Source organism: Orcinus orca, chromosome 21, assembly GCF_937001465.1.
Source record: "Orcinus orca chromosome 21, mOrcOrc1.1, whole genome shotgun sequence".
Lineage (NCBI taxonomy): Eukaryota > Metazoa > Chordata > Mammalia > Artiodactyla > Delphinidae > Orcinus > Orcinus orca.
In genome coordinates this window covers 23,060,698-23,083,353 of record NC_064579.1, presented here as the reverse complement: position 1 = coordinate 23,083,353, position 22,656 = coordinate 23,060,698, and the positions used below count along the sequence as shown (strand labels likewise).

At 39.4% G+C, this 22,656-nt stretch overlaps 1 protein-coding gene across 7 annotated transcripts; it reads right to left on the bottom strand.

The window, feature by feature from the left end:
• Positions 1–6,612: 6,612 nt before the first annotated feature.
• RWDD4 (RWD domain containing 4) lies at positions 6,613–22,606 on the bottom strand. Of its 7 annotated transcripts, none has more exons than XM_033409211.2 (8): positions 22,316–22,606; positions 19,702–19,782; positions 15,540–15,649; positions 15,287–15,458; positions 13,828–13,945; positions 12,052–12,152; positions 11,873–11,922; positions 6,613–8,405 (listed from the first exon to the last, which is right to left on the bottom strand). In XM_033409211.2, exons 1-7 carry the CDS (start codon positions 22,337–22,339, stop codon positions 11,875–11,877), a joined length of 654 nt encoding a protein of 217 aa, XP_033265102.1. In that variant the 5' UTR covers positions 22,340–22,606; the 3' UTR covers positions 6,613–8,405; positions 11,873–11,874. The 7 variants fall into 7 exon arrangements, with proteins under 7 accessions (XP_033265102.1, XP_033265104.1, XP_033265108.1 ...); XM_033409213.2 differs by having other exon boundaries at positions 6,613–8,034; XM_033409217.2 differs by lacking the exon at positions 12,052–12,152 and having other exon boundaries at positions 6,613–8,034; positions 8,330–8,405; positions 22,316–22,604.
• Positions 22,607–22,656: the final 50 nt, after the last annotated feature.

Sequence of the window (22,656 nt, the reverse complement as noted above, 5' to 3'; positions counted from 1 at the left end):
TGGAAAAAGCACACTGTTGAAGTGTGAGATTTAGAAAGACGGAGAAAGAAATGTTAAACTGATTATCAGGTTGCTCCGGAATGACATTCTCCTTCTGCTTGCAGAATCACAGTTTGGGTGGCAGAACGGAGTATTTTTTTGTTTTTTAATCACTGACTCAACCCAGTAGTAAAGTAACGGTTCTGCCATAAAGCATGATGTGGTTAGAATGACTCAGAGGGACAGCTCAGGTGGGAAACCGTGGGACACTAGCTAATTCTGCAGCTTATGAAGGACACAGGAAGCTTAAATAAAACGCATGATTCTGCTATAAATTTGAAGGAAACTAAAAATTCAAAGCAAGGATCCATTTGCTGACAATGAAAGTGGTAGAATGTTTCTTGCGATCTCTTAAACTGAACTCTCAGGACTCTGTTAGACAGACTGGTATCAGAATAAAGCACCCCAGACACGTTCCGGTCAGCTGGTTTGTTAGAATTCACTCCTGCAGACTTTCTGCCATCTTTGGTCCCAACTAAGCAGTGTTCTGGTTAAACACAGGATTATCTGATCGAATTCCATGGAAATCCTCACAGGCGTTTAAGGCAAGCAGCAATTTAGGATTTAGAAAAGTGGTTTTCGATTTCTAGAAAACAGAACTCACAGTACATCTTCCACCACAGCCCAGAATATAAACACACACTGTTTCTAAAACAAGCTGGAAATGTTTCACAGAACTTTATCTACTCTTACATGTATGTATATTGTATTCTGATCTATTCTATTCTACTCTATTCTGTTCATTTAAAAAAACTTGCTGTTGGAAGCCCACAATTGAATTTATACCCACTCATGCGTTGGGTTGTGAACCAGTTAGGAAAACACAGGTTTGGAAAATGTATTTGTCAAACTAAACCAAACCAAACACACAGATATTGAGATCAGAGTAGTGGTTACCAGAGGGGCAGGGGCCAGGGTGGGGAGGGCAAAATGGGTAAAGGGGGTCTACTGTATGGTGATGGATGGAAACCACATTTTTGGTGGTGAGCAGGCTGTAGGGTATACAGAAGTAGAACTTTAATGTTGGACGCATGAAACATAAACCAATGTCACCTCGATAAAAAATAAATTTAAAAAATGCATTTTTCTCTACTTCATTTATCTATATAAGGCAATGACAGATAGCCAAGATTATAAACTAGAAAACATTTGATATTGATCTTCAAGGACATCTGATTTGAAGAACCAAGTTGACAAAGTATTTGTTTTTAAAATAATAACTGCCACTTGTTGCTTACTCTGTACCCATTACGATTTTAGGCTCTTCACAAATGTTTCCTCTCATCTTCATAACAACTTTTCAGTTCAAGGTACTATTTATTACTCCTGTCAAGGGAAGAACCCCAGCCTCATAGAGGACGGCAAGAAGTAACGAGCCCCCAAAGGAGTGACAAAGCAAGCCAGCCGATCGACTGGCCATAACGCCATAGTTTTGGGAAGTAAACAAGACTCCGTGGACCAGAGTGAGGTAGTTTGTTATTCTCAGCACAGCAAGTGACAGCAGCTCAGCGTGATGGAACCAGTGTCCCTGACCCTACATCCCATGGGATGGGCCCGACGGCAGCTGTGGGTTGTGCTGTAGCTGAGGTCCAGGGCCAAGGGCCCAGCACCCTTTACAGCAAGAGTGGACAAGCCAGTCCCACGACCAGCAGGGCGAGCAGGATGCACGGCAGTCATGCTGTGGTTGCCCATGTGACTCAGCTACACAAAGGGCTCGGGATGGAGGATGGGAAGGCCTTGTAGGTTGGCATCTCAGCAAAGACACGTGGGGTCCTCGGGCCTCATGGTGGTCTGCTTCTCCCAGTAAGTCCCCATCTTACAGTTGAAGTACTTGAGGCTGAGAGACATCATTTACTTCAATTCACACGAATAATGCAGAAGGGCATACCTTTAATACATCTGCTTGATTCTGATGCAAATGCCCTTTTCACTCTACCCTTGAGTTTACCTTAAATTTATAGGATAATTTAAGGAGAATTAATATCTCTAAGAATTGATTCTTTGCAGTTGCTAAGGTCAAAAGCTTAAGAGTCACTCTACCACATTGGATTTGATCCCAAATCCAATCTGGTGCCTTTCATTCAGGATATACCTAAAGATACTGTTACTGATTATGGATGAGTAATAGTAAAGGACCTTATCCATGCACACGGATCATTTCACACATAGACAAGCATAGAAGTGGGAACAATTCCTAGAAGTGGAATTTCTGGAATTTCTGGTATTTGTGATTTTGACAGGCATTGCTGAATTGTCTTTCATAAAGGTTGTATAATTTACACTCAAAAAACTTTGTAGGAGAAAGACTGTTTCCTCACACCTTCCAAAATGGTATTACCAAACTTTTCAGGCTTTGCCAACCTCATAGGAGAAAAATGGAATCTCATTGCAGATTTCATTTCTCTTATTATGAGTGAACATCTTTTTCTTTAAGTCATTTACATTTCCTTTTCTAAAACTGTCACATTCTTTGCTCATTTTTCTATTGATAATTTCTTCTCTTGATAATTTCTAAGAGTTTTTTCTATGTATATATATTGAAAGTAATTTTTCTTTCAAAAAGTAAGTTTTTTTTCAAAAAGAAAAATAAAGTTTGTTGTCATTTATGGAAATTATTTCTATGCAGAGCTTTTTCATTTTTACATCATCCAACTTAGCATTTTCTTTATGGCTTCAGGGTTTTGTGTCCAACATAAGGAAGGTCGTCTCATTCTGAAATTATATACTTAAGAATCATTTTTTTTTCTTGACCTATGGAAATTACTATGATGTAAATAGTGAGACAGGAATGCCTTTCCTTTCCTCCCCCCAGGTGGCTATCCAGTTGTTCTAATACCAGTTATTGAAGAAACTGTATTTTCTACAGAGATATCATAAATTACTGTATATATTTAGGTCCATTTCTGGATTCTATTTTATTTCATTGAACACAGAAGGTGCCAGTACCTTATCACTTTAATTCCTGTTGCTTGAAGTATGTTTTACTAATGGGTAGAACTAATCTTGCTTTATTACTCTTTTCAATATTTTTTTCTGGCTGTTTTAGTGTGCTTGGTTTTCCTTAAGAACTTCAGAATAAGCTTTTTTTTTTTTTCCTTTTAAAAATCAAGTTGCAAAAAAATAAAAAATCAAGTTGCGAGTTCACTGAGATTACCTTAAATTTTTAGGATAATTTAGGGAGAATTAATGTCTCGGACAAAACCGACTTTTTGCAATTGCTCAGGTCAAAAGCTTAGGAGTCATTATTATATGACTTCTGGCTGGCGCCACAGGGCTTGTGGGATCTTAGCTCCCCGACCGGGCCCTCAGCAGTGAAAGCGCAGACTCCTAACCGCTGGACCGCCAGGGAATTCCCTAGGAATCATTGTTGATACACATCTATTTATTTCTCCCACATCCTTCATGTGATCTGTCAGCAAATCCCGTGAGCAGTTCTCTCAACACACATCCAGAAGCTGATCACTGCTCACCCACCTCCACCTCCCATCCTAGTTCAAGCCATCATTATTTTCACCCGCATTTCTGCGACAGCTTCCCCACTGGTCTCTCCCTGCCGTCCCTTCCGCTTCAGTCCATCCCCAACACAGAAGCCACAATAAACCGTTGAAACAAAAGTCAGATAGCCTCACTCCTCTGCTCAAAGCCCTCTACGGAATGGAATATTATTCAATCATGAGAAAGAGGAAATCCCGCCATTTGTGACAACATGGATGGAACTTGAGGGCCTTGTGCCAAGTGAAATAAGCCAGACAGAGGAAGACAAACACTGTGTGATGTGTATGTGGAATCCGAAAAAAGCTCAACGCGTAGAAACAATGTGGATGGTGGCTGCCGGGGCTGGAGGGTTGGGAGATGCTGGTCAAAGGGTACAAACTTCCAGCTATAAGATGAATAAGTTCTGGGGATCTAATGTCCAGCATGGTGACTATAACAATACTGTATTTTATACTTAGCAAGGCAAATAGATATCCTAACTGTTCTCACCACACGCAAAAATAATTATATGAAGAGATGGAGGTGTTAAATAATCGTAGTGTGATAAGTGTATCAAATCATCACATTGCACTTACACAACGTTATATGTCAATTACAGCTCAATAAAGCTGGGGGAAAAACCCCTGTAGAGGCTGTCCACCTTACTCAGAGTAAAAAAAAAAGACTTGGAGAAAAAGATACTAAGGGAAAAACTTAACAGATGGCATTTGTCAGCATGCAGTGGGAGTGAAGTTTTTCTCTTAGCAGATGGATGGCCATTCTTGTAACCACTCCATGATTTCTCCGTTATCATGAGAATTTTAAATAAATAGCATCTACCAATTAAAGTTTTATCTTTGAGCAGCCCCTGGAAGGTGAGGAACATTTAGTGTAGTCTGCATTTATCGAATGAAACGGCCAACTGACAAATCCTAGATTTAGCAATCTTCAGAGAAATAGGACAGAAAAAGGAGGAAAAGTTTTCACTTTTAATTTTTCACATTTGTGTTAAAAAAAAATCACACTATTGGGTAGAACTTGAAAAAGGTGTGATTTTAAGAATTCAAAACAGTGAAAAGAATGTAGGAATTAATAAAGTGTTTGCATCCACTGAAACCTCAGAGGGATTCAGATTTTCCGAGGATACAAGGGTCCAAGTCTTAGTATGTTCCTTCGCAAATGAGGTGGGCGGTGATCCAGAGCACCTACTGCCCTCCGTAGAAACACATGCAGTGTCACCCTGCGGTAGCCGCAGAATGAAACTCTGGAGCATGTAAGGGCAAAGGATTCTTCGGTCTACACACAGTGAGGCTGCTGAAGCTTGTCCTCTGTAACTCCATACATGAAAACCTTTCTTATCTCCTTCTGCATTCTAAACGCTGTCATAGATTAAACCTTTCAAGGCTAATTTCTAACCACTTAATTATGAAGCAAAATGATTTCATCTGCATCCTCCCCCAACCCTGGGGACAGTTTCCTCCTTTTATAATTTGCATTCTCTTTTATGAATGAAATAAGAAAGAACTGATCATAGAGACGGTTTGCTGTTTAAAGCATCAAGAACAGTGTCCCAACAGGCCAAATCTAAAAAGACCTCTTATAGCACCAGAAGGCTGCAGAGAAATGAGCAAGGTCACTTCGAACTTCCCAGCTGCCAGCAGTAACAAATAGGGGAAAATGGGCAGGGGTGGGAGTGTTTCCTGTCTATCTTATCACCACCATCAGCAGGTTATAATTTATTTTGGAAACTGGAGTGATACAGGAAGCCCAGGAAGAAAAGGCTCACACCTCTAGAAATGGTGGGAAAATTGAACTAATTTTCTTATTTTGGGTTCTTTTCAGTATGAAATTAAAGCTATTAAAATTATTTATTTATTTACTCAGGTATTAGCTCTTAGGTGTTCTCTTCAGTTCTTCATATAAGCAAACACTGTAAATCTGTAATAATGAAAATTCTTGCAGGACAAAGTCATTAAAAAAGTCCTACTCCAAATCCAACGTTTTGCTCCTTTCCCATTATACTATGCAATGTGGCTTTAACTGGTCTTCGGTAATAATGCAAAATTAATGACAAATGTTATTAGCACTCTGAAAGGCATATTTTGTCTTTTTAAAAATTAACGGTTTTCATATAAAATTTGTTCCATCTTTTGTATATTTTCATCAGCGGTTTTCAAACTTTTTTTCACCATTACTCACTTTAAGAAATAAATTTTACATAATACTTACACATACACACCCCCAAATACCCTTACAACATGTAGTATATACTGGTATTTTCTGTGTAATCCTATTCTAGTCCATTCCATTAGAAAAACTGCTGGTAAAGACACTCAATTAATTTCTTCACTAATGGATCACAAACTGCAGTTTGAAAAACACTTTAGACCATACATCACTTCCTGATTTGGTCAAATAATCAAAAACACTGAAATTCAGAATCATAGATTACCAGGTAATTCCTACCAGATAACACCTCCTGTTCTGTTTTCACTCCATGGGGCTTCTTTGGAGGTCTGGATTGAAGGTGGGCTCAACATTTCAGAGTGGATTTGTGGTCATTTCTACCAGTTGTCCAGAGGTTCTACCCACCTGGTACCATCCTGGCTTGAGGGTTTTTTTGAGATTGCCCACATGGGGGAGGAATTTGGGCTGAAACCCAAGTATGAGATAACTTGTTATGGGTGCAGGAGAGTACATGTATGTATACTGACATTTTCTGCTATACCCAGAACCAAAGTTCAAGACCAGAACTCTTCCTCAGGGCCCCCACGGGGGACAGGTCTCAGCCTCACGCATGCTGTGCACGTGTGCGTGTGTTATGTCTCCCTACCCTGGGGTGACCCTGGACTTCATCTCCTGTCTCTGGGCCCCCTGAGGCTGTGAAAGCTGAAGCTGCCCTTAACCTCCAACTTTCATTTAATTTTGTAGACTCTGGGTATATCTTACCCTCATCAGTTCATTTAAAAAACCTTTTTTAGTCCAACATTTGGAACAGTTTCTAGCTGGATGGTACATCTTGTACCATAAGTCTGTGCAGTTACAGCACCAACAATTCTCTCTCCAAGTGATGTGAAATAAAACATGTAGAAACATCACTGAGTGTAATTCAGATTTTATTGCTTATTATGTCATTCCATACAACTTTAGGTAAACAGACGTTGAGAAAATATACTGGGAGTATTAAACAGATGATGGCAATATTGATGAGAATGTTCAAGTGTTTTACATAAGGTAGTAAGAGGCACCGCTGGCACCATCACCCCCCGCCCCGAAATTTGTACATTTCGTATAAAAAGAGTAAAAATAGTTCATTGGCGTTTAACTAGCATTATTCTTTGTAATCTATGAACCACAATATGCCTGAATAATTTCAGAATCTTCAGAGCAAAACAAAGCATTTTCTTCCACTAGCAGACATAGTAGTTTCAGTTTCTTTAAAAAACAAGCAAACAAATCAGCATAACAAAACTATACACACAACCCCAAAACAAGAAAGTTGGCATATTCCAGTGGCCCTGAATTTCGACGTTTCCATCGTATTAATTCAAGAAATAAAATGTGACTCATTTAAAAATGAGACAAGCTTCTTCACCATAGTTATACTTACTTTATAATTGAAACGATTTAACTGAAGCCAATGTTAACCCAGCAAAAACCATGGATATAACTCAAACTGCTCTTTTGATAAAGAAATTTCTTTAAAAGTTAACTATTCTTTAAAAACTCAGACCCGAGCTGCACAGGTGTAATTGAGGAACCGACAACTGACTCTTCCAGAAACCACAGCAGTAGTTCTAAGTGCTTTTCAAGCTGGGGAGTATATACAGAGTCACTGTAAATCGCACATACACATCAGTAACTTCCTGCTAAAACAGCATTTGAAAGACTTCTATGTCTATTTTTACAAAGATGAGTGGGCTCAGACGTACATTTGGATACTTGAAAAGAAACAATGCTTGAAATGTGGTTTTATGTGAAACCACTTAGAAGAACTCAGTTATCAAACAACTAAAAATACACAACAACAGATAAATAGGAATTTATGAAAACCACTGTCTCTAACAATATAAAAATTAAATATTAAGGCATCTTTTACTCCCATTTTGGTATATGCAGCAAAGGGAACGGTTTTAAATAGGAACCAGCACTTCTAGTCAAATGCTTTCTAATGTATTTGGCAGATTTGGTTTTTTTTTTTCTTTCTCCTATTCCACATACCATTGAAAGCTCTCATGATCAAACATAACCCAAACCAGGAGGAAAGTATAAACAGATATTCATTTATTAAAAAGCAGTTCACCCTTGAAAAATAAAAAGGAACTACAAAGAATATTATGTATAAAGTTCAAATACTAGTATTTAAATTTCTCTGAAGCAATTTATGCTTCAGTAATTAAGAGAAAGAAGGGATGAAGACGTAAAGACGAGAAGCCTATTAATATGGATCACGCTGTGAACTCACTGTTCACTCAGTCTTCTGCTCCATTGGGATGAGAATTTGAAAAGCGCTTCATACTCCTTAAAAAAAATCACATCCACCAGAATAAGATCACATAAATTAACACTGATGATTTATAATTCTCCATACTTGTCCATTTATAAAGGCCAATTGGCTTCATAAAGTATACTAAACAGTAGCATTTTCACCTTTTATTAAGGCAAGTTTGTGAAAGTAATTTAATACAACCAGATCTCTTCATGAACTTTCAGCTTAAAACATTTTTTTACATAAGAAACATACAAAAAAAATTGTTTTATAGAAAGCCACCTCAATACCAGAAAAGAGTAATGAAAGATTTTGAACCCAGTTTACTTTTTAAAGGATGCTGTTCCTCCCTCGTCTCAAATTCCAAGTGCTATTCATCATCTTTAGAGCCAGTTTTGCTTAACTATAAAAAAAGATGAAAGAAATATTCAACAAACTTAAGCTTTCATATTATTTGAGTTCACTATTTCCACATCATATCAAGTCAACATTTACAGTTAATAGAACAACAGGCAACAAGGTTCAAGTAACTTGCACCATCTACAGCTTCCACCATATGGAAATACTTTTCAACTTTAGCCTCAGCTACTTTAAACAGGATTCTTTGAAAACATAACCTCAACAGAACAAGAGGGGTAAAAAAATCCCTTGAAGCTTTCCAAGAATAATTGGAACCAAGAGTACACAAAAGGCACCATTTATAAAATGAATGATATTCTTCTATTTTTGTTTTTTTACAAACAATAAATTCTAAAATTTTAACAATGTATAAAACACTTAAGACTCATCTTAACTACATAATTCTTACAGTTTTGAAAATGTGACGTAAGTCTCAAACTGTGCGCCTCAAACATTTTGGCTCCGGGACCTCTTCCCACTCTTAAAAATTGAGGATCCTAAAGAGATTTTTTGTTTTTTAAAATGTACATTATACCTACCTGCATTTGAAAAATGAGAAATTTAATTCATATAAAAATAACAGGGGCTTCCCTGGTGGTGCAGTGGTTAAGAACCCGCCTGCCAATGCAGGGGACATGGGTTCAAGCCCTGGTCCTGGAAGATCCCACATGCCGCAGAGCAACTAAGCCCATGCACCACAACTACTGAGCCCATGTGCCACAACTACTGAAACCCGCATGCCTAGAGCCCATGCTCTTCAACAAGAGAAGCCACCGCAATGAGAAGCCCACGCACCACAACAAAGAGTAGCCCCCACTCGCCACAACTAGAGAAAGCCCATGTGCAGCAACGAAGACCCAACGCAGCCAAAAAGAAAAGTAAATAAATAAAATAAATTTAAAAATAAATAAATAAAAATAACAATAATGATAACCCAGTCACATTTTAAAAATGAAAAACTGGGCTTCCCCGGTGGTGTAGTGGTTGGGAGTCCGCCTGCCGATGCAGGGGGCACGGGTTCGTGCCCCGGTCCGGGAGGATCCCACATGCCGCGGAGCGGCTGGGCCTGTGAGTCGTGGTCGCTGGGCCTGCGCGTCCGGAGCCTGTGCTCTGCGACGGGAGAGGCCACAGCGGTGAGAGGCTCGCGTACCGCAAAAAAAAAAAAAAAAAAAAAAAAGAAAAACTGCATTTTCTAAAACAAAAAACCAAAACTTAAAGTGACGAGTAGTGTTGTTTCACATTTTTGCAAATCTCTTTATTATCGAGCTCAACAGAAGATAGCTGGGTGCTCACAAATCTGCTTCTATAGTAAGGCAGATATAATGGAAAATGGCCAAGAAAAACACAGTCCAAGTACTAGGAACAAACGGAGTGAACACAGAAATGAACGTACTTAGATCCTAAACCCACTTACTATCTTAGAAAATTCTGGAAAACGCAAGAATGTAAAAGCACACATTCCATTAGTGCTCTAATAGAGAACGTAGTGATGGCATCATCACACTTCATGCAGCCTCTCGTAAATGCCACTGTACATGTGCGAGAGGAAGTGTAAAAAAGGCAAAAACACCTTACTATTTTGATGCCAATAGTCTGAACCTGACAGTCCCTCCAAGAGGGCCTCCAAAGACCACATGTGGAAACCACTAGCTCAGAGTAATGGATTCTGAGTCCAAACCGTGTCTAGGTGGTAAGCTCCTTAAAAATCTCTCCCATCTCCCAAGATTACTGGATTATTTGAATTTTACTTTATTTTTTGGCTTAAAATTCTAATTTATATTAAGAAAGTCTCTCTTAAAAACAAACTGGGGGCTTCCCTGGCAGTGCAGTGGTTAAGACTTTGCCTTACAATGCAGGGGGTGTGGGCTCGATCCCTGGTTGGGGAACTAAAATCCCACAGGCCTCACGGCCAAAAAACCAAAAAACAAAAGCAATGTTGTAACAAATTCAGTAAGATTTTAAAAAATAGTCCACATCAAAAAAAAAAAAAAAACTGAAAACGGCTCTCGGGAAAGAGGCGCATGATCACTTAAGATGATGCATATTCTTCTCCTTTTCATGCTTGGCTGCGATGGGCCTCACCAGAAAGATGGATCCTTACTCTGATTTGGGAGACAGCTCCTTCTGGAGCAGGCGGCATTTTAAGGGGAGAGCAGACTTAGCTGGTGAGATAAATACAGGTGCACCTGGGACAATGGTAAGTATCTATGAAGGATCAGTGGCGGGGGCCCAAGTCAATGAGAGAACGCCAGAGAAGCTTCACCCACACCGATCGCTTGTATAGGGTCAGCCTCTTCCCAGGAAGGCAAGAAGTAGTAAAGGCCGACCTCAAAATTTTGCGGGTTGGGTTCCAGACGACCGCAATAAAGCAAACATCGCAAGACACACGAATTTTTTGGTTTCCCAGTGCATATAAATGTTTACACTATACTGTGGCTTATTAACTGTGCAATAGCATGATGTCTAAAAAAAGATGCACATACCTTAATCAAAAAATACTGTATTGCTAAAAAATGCAAACCATCGTCTGACAATGCAGGATTGCCACAAACCTTCAATTTGTACAAAACAGTATCTACGAAGCAAGATAAAGTGAACTGAAATAAAACAAGGTCTGCGTGTACTGTGTTTCTTTATTCCAGTTGTGGCTCATGGCTCCCTACTCTCAGGTAATATTTTTGTACTAGATTTTAGAAGCACAAAAATTACTTCAAATAGGTTCTACAGAAAAGGCATCCTATGGCCCAAACAGCTGGCTTCAAAATAAACTTTAAGAATACACTGCTTTGGGGCTTCCCTGGTGGTGCAGTGGTTGAGAGTCCGCCTGCTGATGCAGGGGACGTGGGTTCGTGCCCTGGTCTGGGAAGATCCCACATGCCGTGGAGCGACTGGGCCCGTAAGCCATGGCCGCTGAGCCTGCGCATCCGGAGCCTGTGCTTCACAGCGGGAGAGGCCACAACAGTGAGAGGCCCGTGACCACAAAAAAAAAAAAAAAAGTTCCAAGTGGAAAGTAAACAATTTTCAACAACAAAACCAGAAAATCTTTCTTGACGATGGTGGGAAATTTCATTTAGGGTCTGCCGTAAAAAAAATACTTAACTTCTACTAAGAAATCAAAGCACTCCTTTTCATGACTTGTTTCAAATTCCATATTATCTATAATTTAGAGTCATATTTTAGCACATCTATTCTTAAGATGTACTTACATAAACAGGCACACTTTACTGTAGTTATAACTCATTTCTACAGATTTTCCATTATTAAAAAAAGAAAACCTAAAACTGAGGGTGTAGGGAAGAGAAAAATGTGAAAGATATTTCAAAGATACTTACATGCTGAACGTGAAAAAGGAAACAGACATCCCAGTAAAATCCAAAGGTTGAAGGGGAGAAAATGGAAGATATAAATTTCATTACTTGATGGCAATAACTGTAACAATTTTTTGAAGACTGAAATATAAATATTACATACCTTCACCACATCAACCCAATTCCAACCTCGAGGAAGTTCTCCTTTGTGATCTAAAGGATGAAAACAGTAACTTTATATCTAAGACCAATCAGTAATATTTAAATTTAAATAAGAGTTTATATACTACTCTACACAACAAATGTTATTAAAAATTTAAATAATAAAAGGTCCTTGCTTACTGAAGTGAGAAGTTGGGTCAGTTTGCTCTTTTGTGAGTTAGTGTTCATACCAGGAAGCAGGCTCAAGACAAGACGCCTTCTGAACACGTCTGCCTGCAAACCTAAGAGGAGGCCGGGCCAACTTATTTATTAACTGCTGTGCTCTGATAAAATATCCATTATTTAACCTGACATTCTTTAATCAGGGCTTTAATCTGTTGGGAGCGCTTAAAAGCAAGCTCAACCCTTTTATAAGAATTTATAGTTTATGAAGTAATTTCACTCTTTTATTCAAATTTGAAAAATAGTTTAATAAATGTAGTCTAAAAATTTTCAATCTAAACTGTCCTGATTTCCTCTTTGCTTCATGTATCTATATATGTCTCATTTTATGAAACCTTCAAAATCTGCATTCAAATAAAGGACACTAATTGTATAGTAAGAGAAACAGAAACTAACCCTGTGATTCTTACAGGAGAAAAGCTGTATCACTGGAGCTCAATTTTAGATGCTAATGGCTCTTTTCTCCTTCATGCCAATAAGAATCTTATCTCACTGGTTATAAGGGGGAACGGGGACAGATCACCAATTCTGGTAACCAAAACTCACCCACAGTGCCATGACTGTCCCATTAAATTTTTATTTAGAATGCAAGTTTCAAGTCACAAGCTCCTGCACCACACTGATAGGAAGATACGGACTTTAGGTGGGCATCACCAAGGAGAGGGAGGTAGGGAGATAGTAATGGAAGGGAACAAGCGTAGGTCATTATGTATGAAAGCAACAGTAACAAACTAACTGACATATATGTTAAAACATTCTGGAAAGAGATGAACCAAAATTCTAAAAAACAGATTATAATGGCTAACAATTTACTGCTTCAGTTGTTTATACTTTAATGCTGCTTTGACAGTAGGTATAATGGAGTCCCAGATTTTCTATTTCATAAACCAATACGATCTCAAAAAATGTATTTTGAGGGCCAACACAGTTGCTTTCTTTTTATTTTGCCACAAATGACATTAAACAAAACATAAACAACCAAAAACTACCATAACTTTATAAAAGAAAGGGTGTTATTTTAAACCTCTTCATCAAAGTAAAGGGGTCACTTCTTTTAATAAAGGGCAGCTTGTAACCATACAGCAATAACACACACATACAGACGTAAGTATAGGTACACACTTGTGTACGTGGATAGAAATATCTATACGCACACATGATAATGTCCTCATTTTCCTTAACTGGGAAAAAAGTTTACAAATTGATGTCAATTTGCAAAGTTTTAGGTTAAATAAAGAAAAAGGACCAAATATATATTCTTAAATCTTGTTGTATAAGTAAGTCAACTACAGACGAAAACATTAAATTATTTATTGTGTTAAGATTTGATGGTATACCAGACTTCATTTCAGATAAAAGCTATATTTCAAAAAAATTTCAAAAATACACTTATCTGTCATAAAGGTAAACAAACAGGAAAATTCCAAACATGTCAGAGAGGGTACCAGTAGGACACACATCTGTACACTATTCTAATGGTCTACAATCTTCAGACTCATTTATAGTTACTTTGCCACTTGACCTTCTTCTCAAATGTTTAACTCTTGTGGTAAAGTAGTAGTAAATATTTTCAATGTACGTCTGTGACCTAAAACAGTCTCTGATCCCAATGTTCCAAGAATGAAGAGTATAGAGAACTAATCTTCTAAATCTAAATATACTTATTAAGCATTCATATCATACCAAAAAGCAACCCAGTTACGTGTGTTATCAAAGAAAAAAAATAACACAAACCTGTTTTATCTGCCAGCTTCCGTTTCTGGGCTTTTGAGAGTTGTTCTTTTTTGTCTTTTTTCTTACTTGATGGGGCTGTGTTAGGAGTTTCAACTGAGATGATATTGCTTATGGACGCCTAGAAAAAAAGAACAAATTCTTAGACTCAAGCCTTAAAACTTACTGAATTACACTAAATATGGCTATATCCTGAAATGAGTTGACAATTTTTAGGTTTGTGAAGTAAAAGAATCCTTTATTATTGTATTCGTTTATTAGATCAGGAACCTTAGCACATTATTGGTTTCACTCTCCTAAAAGTTCGCATTGAAGGCCATAATATTAGTTATACTGTTATAACCAGGTCCCTGAGAAACAAGATCTGATCCCAGGATTATGCTGAAGCTCTGAAGTGCCAAGGTAATGTTACAGTTCAGTTAATGCGCTAGTATGTGAAAGTTAAATATGTCTTTAGAAAAATCACATATGCCTACTTAGAACCTCCTGGTTCCCAGAGGAAATGAAGGAAATTTTTAAAATATCTGGGGTCATGTAGTCAGATAGACAAAACCTAAAATGCTCACTACGTGCCAAGCACTGCCGTAAATGCTGTACAGCATCACTCATTTGATCCTCAGAACAATCTCACGAGGTAGATACTATTGTAATCCCCATTTTACAAATGAAAAAACAGAGCACAGAGAGACTAAGAAACTGCCCGAAATCACACAGCAAAGGAGTGCATGCTCAGGGCCATGCGGTCTGGCTCCCGGTCCAGGAGCTCTTGCAGTCCAGGAGCTCTCGCCCTCCACTGCGTCTCCAGCTGCCTGTCAGCGTCCACTTGTGGTCATGGGGAACATGGAAGCCAGAACTGCTCGTGGCCTTTGGTTTACAAGACAAAACTCAACTGATACTGACCACTGAAAGTCTTGGAGTGCGTGACTTGGTGCAGAGGGGTCTAACACATACCTGCTTAAGGTCATAAAAGATAATTATTTCCTAAAATAATTCTACAAATAAAATAATTTTTTCCTATTTAATGAAGTCTCCTTAAGCTGCAACACTTTCCAATTGAACTGTGGCAGGACTACTTCCAACTAAATAAGCCTCGTGGAGAAAGTATGTAATTTCATATGTATTTCAGCACTAGGTAAGAAATCTTCTATCTGAGCTTTATGAAGATGTTAAATACACTTGAAAAAGTATTTGGTTGTACACAGCTCAGTTCTGGCACACCCACGAAGTGTTCTAGGCTTATGTGAAGGGCAAAATCTAGAGAATATCATTTCATTTTTAAAGATAAGCAGACACTGAGAAATCTAAAATTCACTGTTCTTATTTAACTCAGATGTGACTATCATTTTAAATCTAACACAAAGTCTCCCTCCAATTTTTAAACAATAATAACTAGCAAAAATGAATTACTAGCAGAGTGAAACCAAAACAAACAAAGTATGGTGAAACTGAATGCCCTGCTCACAGCCGAATGGACAGGATGGTGATTCTCCATGAGCTGCTCTTTGCTGTCCTTGGCATATTCAAACAATGTGTAGGTCATGGCCGTCCCGAGATTGACTTCCACTGCTTCCTGTAACTTGGCTAATATGCTCTGCTTTACAGCTGATGATCTGCAATGCACAAGATATACATCGCTAAGAGAAAAGTAAGAGAGACAGTTACCCTGCCCCCGCCCCCCAACAGAAAACACCTCATGAAAACGGAACACTACTCACATGGTGTTGTTAAAAAAGGCGTTCATAGATATGATTGGAGGTGTCTGGGGATAGGTTTCTGTCCAGGAAATCTCTATTAGGAAGGCTTTGGGATCACCGTTTTCACCTATCTGAAGAAAAGGGAAATCTTAGGCTTGTAAAAAGTGCTACAAAGGCAGAATATTAAATGATGATCTTTAAAATGTTGACTTCTTTCCAATGCTCGTGATCAGATCAGTCATGTCATATCTTGAAAAGTTCGGGGTATGGGCTAAGACCCAGCAGAGGGTGAGGGCTCAGCCTTTGATTAATCTGTCTTTTAACTCACTCCTAGGCTGTTTTAAACAGCTTTAGCTGATGTCCATGGTCTGTCTCTCTCATCAGCCCTCCAATCTTTTCGAACCCCAAGATTATGTCTGACACATGTATTTTTTTGTTTCATCAAAGCTTTCTGAGGACAAAGATAAGACATCAACTATGGGAACAAGAAGAGAATGGACAAAAATGAAAATCCACAAACTTGAAACACCTCATTTTTGTCTTAAGTTTTCCAATTGCTAAATCATAAGAGGCTTTAAGAACAGGTAAACCGATATGCATTAGCACGATCCCAAGAAAGTAGAAAATGAAATGTAAAATTTATAGAAAAAAGGAAAGGGTAGAGAGATAAGGAAAAGGAGTGCCTTAGGCTGGACAGAAACTCCTGAAAAAGTTTTAAAAAATTTTAGGGACTTCCCCGGTGGTGAAGTGGTTAAGAATCCACCTGCCAATGCAGGGGACACGGGTTCCAGCCCTGGTCCAGGAAGATCCCACATTCCGCGCAACAACTAAGACCATGTGCCACAACTACTGAGCCTGCGCTCTAGAGCCCGTGAGCCACAACTACTGGAGCCCACACACCTAGAGCCCATGCTCCGCAACGAGAAGCCACCGCAGTGAGAAGCCCACGCACTGCAACGAAGAGTAGCCCCCGCTCGCCCCAACTAGAGAAAGTCAGCGTGCAGCAACAAAGACCCAATGCAGCCAAAAATAAATAAGTAAATTTACTTAAAAAATTTTTTTTAATTGAGGTATAATTGACATACATTATATTATTCAGGTATACAACATGATTCAATATTTGTATATATTGCAAAATGATCACCACAATGAATCTAGTTAACATCCATCACCACACATGGTTACAATTTTCTTTTTCTTGTGATGAGAACTTTTAAGATCTACTCTCTTAGCAACTTTCAAAGTACACAATAGGGTACTATCAACTGCAGTCGCCATGTTGTACATTACATCCCCACAACTTATTTACTTTATAGTTGGAAGTTTGTATGTTTTGATCACCTATTTGACCTGAATTTAAGATGTCTTTTCTATTTCTTTTGCTCTCCCCAGCTTTTTATTTTGGAAGAACAATGAACATTCACTGACACGTATCTTATTCACCACATACCTATTATTCCACCTGCCTTCTCTTTCTTCCACTATAGGACCAACTCCCTTTCCCCAATGTATGTGATTGTTTTCCTTTGGCATTTGTTGAACCATTTGAAAGTAAACTGCAGACATCATGAAATGTCCTTAAACTAAAGTATCCTAAGAATAAGGACCTTCTCCTTTATAACCACAAAACCATTAACACACCCAAGAAATTCAACACTGATACAAAAATATTATCTAATTCATAACTTATATTAAAAGTCACCAATTGTATCTAAAGTGTCCTTTAACAAAGCACTCCCTCAACCCCCAAATCCATAATCCGTTGAGGATCGTGGATTACATCTGGTTGTCAGATCTCTTTATTCTGTTTTAATTTAGAACAGTCCCCAGTACCCACCCCACCTCCTAAATGTCTTTCATGACAAAAAGAACCTAGGCCAGTTTTCTTGTATAAGTCCCCAGATCAGGACTGACTGTTTCCTCTGTTCAGATTCAGACTAAACGGCTTTGGTAAATGGCTTTGATAAAGATACTGGGGAGGTGATGTGGTGCACTCCCCCAGCACCAAATAATGAGGCACGTAAGACCTTCCAGAATCATTAGTGGTGATACCAAGTTTGATCACTTGGTTAGGGTGATATTCTCCAGACCTCTTCAATGGAAAGGTATCTTTTTCATCTTGTAATTACGAAGAAATCTGTGGGTGGTACTACAAAACCATGTGCATAGCTTGTTTCTCAACAACTTTTCACCCAAAGGTTTCAGTATCCATTAAGGATCCTTGCCTGAAACAATCATCACACTGGTTGCTGCAGAACGATGATTTTCGAATAAAACTATGGAATGATTCATGAATCGGCATCTCATTCTTGCACAGGGCAATGCTAATCTCTTCTGTAGTATTTTTAGTATATGTGCTGCTTTCTGGGTTTTTAAATACTTAATATTAAACTTCAGTCAAAAGACTTAAAAAATTTTCACCCTAAATTGTTACTTGACTCACTTTTATTTTCTGACCACTAATGTTTTTATTCACATCTCCTAACCCTCAATCATACCCCACATCAATATAAGGTGAGGCTTAGAAATTATGTCAAATGAACTTCGGGATCTGTTGCTATACTTACACAAGTTGATTACCTGCATAATGGACGTCATCGGTTTATGCTTGTGTTTTAAGTAGAGATAATTAAAAAGTAAGAAAAGTGGTGGGTGGGATGAATTGGGAGATTGGGATTGACATATACGCACTAACATGTATAAAATAGATAACTAATAAGAAGCTGCTGTATAGCACAGGGAACTCTACTTTGCTGTACAGCAGGAAAAAAAAAGTAATAAAAGTTACTTGCTTTATGCAGTCACTAAACGCTTACTCAAAGTATAAGAAGAAACAAACTGTCACACGCCTCACACTGTGCATCACCCAAGAGACAAGAGCACCGCTGTCTTCAAGGCAGACAGACCTTCAGACAACTGACTAAACTGCAGCAGCAGGAAAAGCTCCAAAGCGACAGAACACAGCATGAGGAAATGGGGACTAGTCGATCCTACTCTGAAGTCAGGGGACAGAGAGGAGACATGGCCCACGTACGCCACAGAGGAGGCTTGGGGTAAGCATTAACGGAAGGGTCGGATGCATGATGGAGGAGAGGCGAGGGCAGGAGCAAACAACGTGTCCCAAGACAGAGTAGTAACGACAGTGCAGGGAAACATTTAACAAGGTATCACGTCTAACAGATGCCAGTGCCAGGAAAGTCTGGAGACACAGTCCAAAGCAAACAGAAGGCACTGGGTGTCAAGCTGAGGAGTTTAGTCCTCATTCTATAGGAATGGAGAAACCTTTTTTTTTTTGGGTTCGCGGGCCTCTCACTGTTGCGGCCTCTCCCGCTGCGGAGCACAGGCTCCGGACGCGCAGGCTCAGCGGCCATGGCTCACGGGCCCAGCCGCTCCGCGGCATGTGGGATCCTCCCGGACCGGGGCATGAACCCGCGTCCCCTGCATCGGCAGGCGGACTCTCAACCACTGCGCCACCAGGGAAGCCCATCAAACAATTTATTTTAAATGATGACAATGTTAACAACCATAAATCTTGCATAAGTCTTTTATAAAAAAAGTTCTCCATACCACCCACTACTACTTAAAATCATTCAGATAAACGGTTTATGTTATTTATTTATAAAATAAAATACTGGTACTGTTCCACGTTGAAAAAGAGTTATAAGCAACATTTATTTTAAAGAAAAATTGACATTTCACATACTCATAAAATATTCATGCACATTGGTAATACAGAATTAAGAAAATATCAACTTTTCTTGACTAAATTATAGGCTAGTAAAAAGAATGCTAGACTTGGACTAGAGACCTGGATTTTAACCCTAACATTTATCAATATCAGCTGTGGGAGCTTGGGAAGTAAGGACTGAGAAGTTATCTTTAAGATTAGAAGGTAAAACCACATAATTTCTAATGTTTCTTCTGTTTCTAACATTCTAAAATTCTCTTACAATAAAAACGTTTATCTTAGTTTTTAAAAGTTTCTGAATTAAGTTTTCAAAAGTTGAAAATAACTCATGTCATAGTGATGAGTTTTCATTTAAATGCTTCAGCAAATCCAAAGACATAATAAATATAAACCACTAAATTAAAAAAAAACAAAAAAAAACCCCCAGCATTTTAAAAAGCAACTTTCGTCTTTTCCCACAAAGTAGTAAGTGCTTCTATTCATGCCAGGTCTTACCCTATATTGAAATGAAACCGGACTTAATTCCCGGAAACTTTCATCTCCTTCATAAATAGAACGCAATGCCTCCAGTTCCATCTGAAAGAAATGAATCACAGGAGCATTGTTTGGTCATATAAACGGATTAGAAATAGAGGATCTTTTGTTTCTGGTTCAAGTCCACTCAACAGCGTAAAACTTGGCTGACTTACATGGCGTTCGACGTTTATGACCCAGGTGCTATACTAACACATCACAACCCTAATCCTTTCTTTAACACTATGCGCCAGGCACCGCTAAGCATTTTGCAGTGGATTATCTCACTTAATTCTCACATCAATCCTATGAAGATCTTACTGTTTTCTCCTTCCTACTAGGGAGGAAAATAAGATTCAGTTTAAAGCAACTCCAGAGCCTGTGCTTTCTCACTCTGCTAAAGGCTAGCCTGGGGTAGAAAGAACATTAAACTTGCGGACGAGATGAAACACAGTCATTCCCCATGATTTACACATACTATTTATATTTGTAATCCCTACCACAGAAGGACACAAAACTTGAAAAAACACTTACGGACAATAAAAAGAACTTTTAAAAAATGGTAGTTAGAAAGAGGTTGACAAGTATCTATCCAAGATGGGAAAAAGGACTGCAAGAGAAAATGTAACTAGCAATCCTTGGCTGGAAATACTTCTTAGAATGCTGTGGGCTTACAAATGAGAAGACCCAATCACTGTCGTGTTTACTGACAAAGACCTCAGAAGAGGTAAAGAAAAGAAAGACTGCACTTCCGCAGATATTTTAGTTTTCAAAAAGATGCATGTTGAGAATTCTACAAACTACAGGATGGTGAGTTTGACCTACGTGGACAACATTTTAAGACAGATCACTAAAGAAAGAGTTTGTGAGGACCCAGCAGAGTTAAGGAGTAGCCCCTACGACTTGGCAAGAATATGAAAAACAAGGTATATGTTCACAACCCTTCTTAGGGAGAGTGACTGGATTGGTACATTAGGGAAAGAGACAAAACAGTCTCCCTGGATTTCAGCAAGGCCCCATGGGTTTCTCTTGCTACCTTCACAGGAAAAAAAAATATAAGAATTCAAACTGGATCGAGGAATAACTGAGATGGGATTAGAAAAACAACATTACTCAAAATGTAGTGCTACTCCTTCTGTCCTTAATCCTTCCCTATATTTCAATTAAATGGCTTGGACAGGAACAAAAGTTGGAGGCAGGCTTATCAAATTTGTGGATGACAATTTGATGGGATAGTGAATCATGCTGGAGCAGCAGAAGAATTTTAAAAGCCCTTTAAAAACAATCTAACAAGATGAAACTTTACAGGATAAGAAGAACTTGTCCTTAGGTACCTAAACATACAGAGCAGAAGATGAAAGACAAACTGCTCTGCATAAAGCACTTTAAGGGTTTTTGTTGACAGTAAATCTAACTGTAGAAAACTGCAATGCCCCAATTTTAAAAAAAGAACATAAATAAACTTATAATGTGTCCACAGATACACAATTCCAGAAGGGTGAAGGAACTAAAAAGAATGAACAAATGGAGAAGAGCTAAAACGAACCAGTTGGCATGAGAGGAGGAGGTCTGAAAAACTGGGCAGGAAAATGGTCTTCAAACATCTGAAAAACTGTCCTGTGGAAGAAGATGCTATTTTACTGTTAAATGGAGATGGCTGGTTCTCACCGCAGGAATTTCAATTCAGTAAATCTGAGCTAGAGTGCAGGTAATTGTTTTTCTAACAACCACCCAAACGGTTCTAGGCGGTGGTCCATGGGCCAAACTTTGAGAAAACGTTGAGAAACCTTACACTATACGCTTCATGCTACACAGTAATAACTGTTCACGCCTTAGCTTAGAAACTCAACTGGCAAGAATATTTTAGAAGGATTCAGACATCACAGCTTATTGAACTTTGGGTCTTCTTTAAAGGTAACTTCCAATACCGCGATTCCATGACATGTGTCATGTAAAAGTACTAACTTTCAAGCAGTATACTGTAAATGAAAAGTGAACACCTACTTACAACTCTAATATCATATGATTCAATGTCAAAGTGGCATTTCACGAGAAAATATCTGAGTGTAAACCATACAATTCCGGTAGTACATGGATGGTCAAAACAGACTGGACAACTATCAGATGGATATATTAAATGATTCCTTCCACCACGCAATATAGCCAGAAGACACTAGTGTCATTATTTCCCTGCACCAGAAATTTAACTAACTCAATTAACTTTCTCTACCAGCCAACAGATTTTAAAATATAAAGGTGATTAGATTCCCAAAGAGCCTAACTCAGAACACAGGCGCTGAACAACACACGGGATTTAAGGCGAGCCAAGTGCACCGGGTCGCGGGCCAAGGACACTCGCCCTCGTTATCAGGAGACCTGGGGGGAACCCCAGGGTTTGCAAAACTCAAAACTGCAGTGCGGGGGAGGAAGGGCAGAGGTGGTCCCCTACCCAGGTAGGCGCGCTGGGCCTCTCCGCGCAGGACACCCGCAAACATAGGGCACCTCAGCGAGGCTGCCGCCGTAGAGGCGAGGGCACGTGCGGGGCCGGAGAGGGGCACCCCGCCTGCGCGGGAAAGGAGCGTCCACCCGGACTCACCTCCTGGTCCTCGTTGGCACTCATCGCGCCGGTCACGGGGCGCCTCCCGGGCGGACGGCGTTCGCGACAACGAAAATAATGCGAGGGCAGTGGCCCCAAGGCCGGGGCGTCCCTCTTCTGCGCCTTGGGCTGCTGAGGCACACCCTTAGCACCGCAGACGAGAGTCTCGCAGGTTCCCGATCCCCGGGCAGCGCGAAGCCGTCGGCGGAGGATTGCAAGCGAGGAGCCAGCGGCCTCCGCAACAGGCGAGCCAGCGAGTCGCAGGAGAGGGAGAAAGGCGTTAACAGCAGAGACCCCGCCCCCTCCCTCTCGCTTCTCCTATTGGCTCCTTCTCTCCCCGC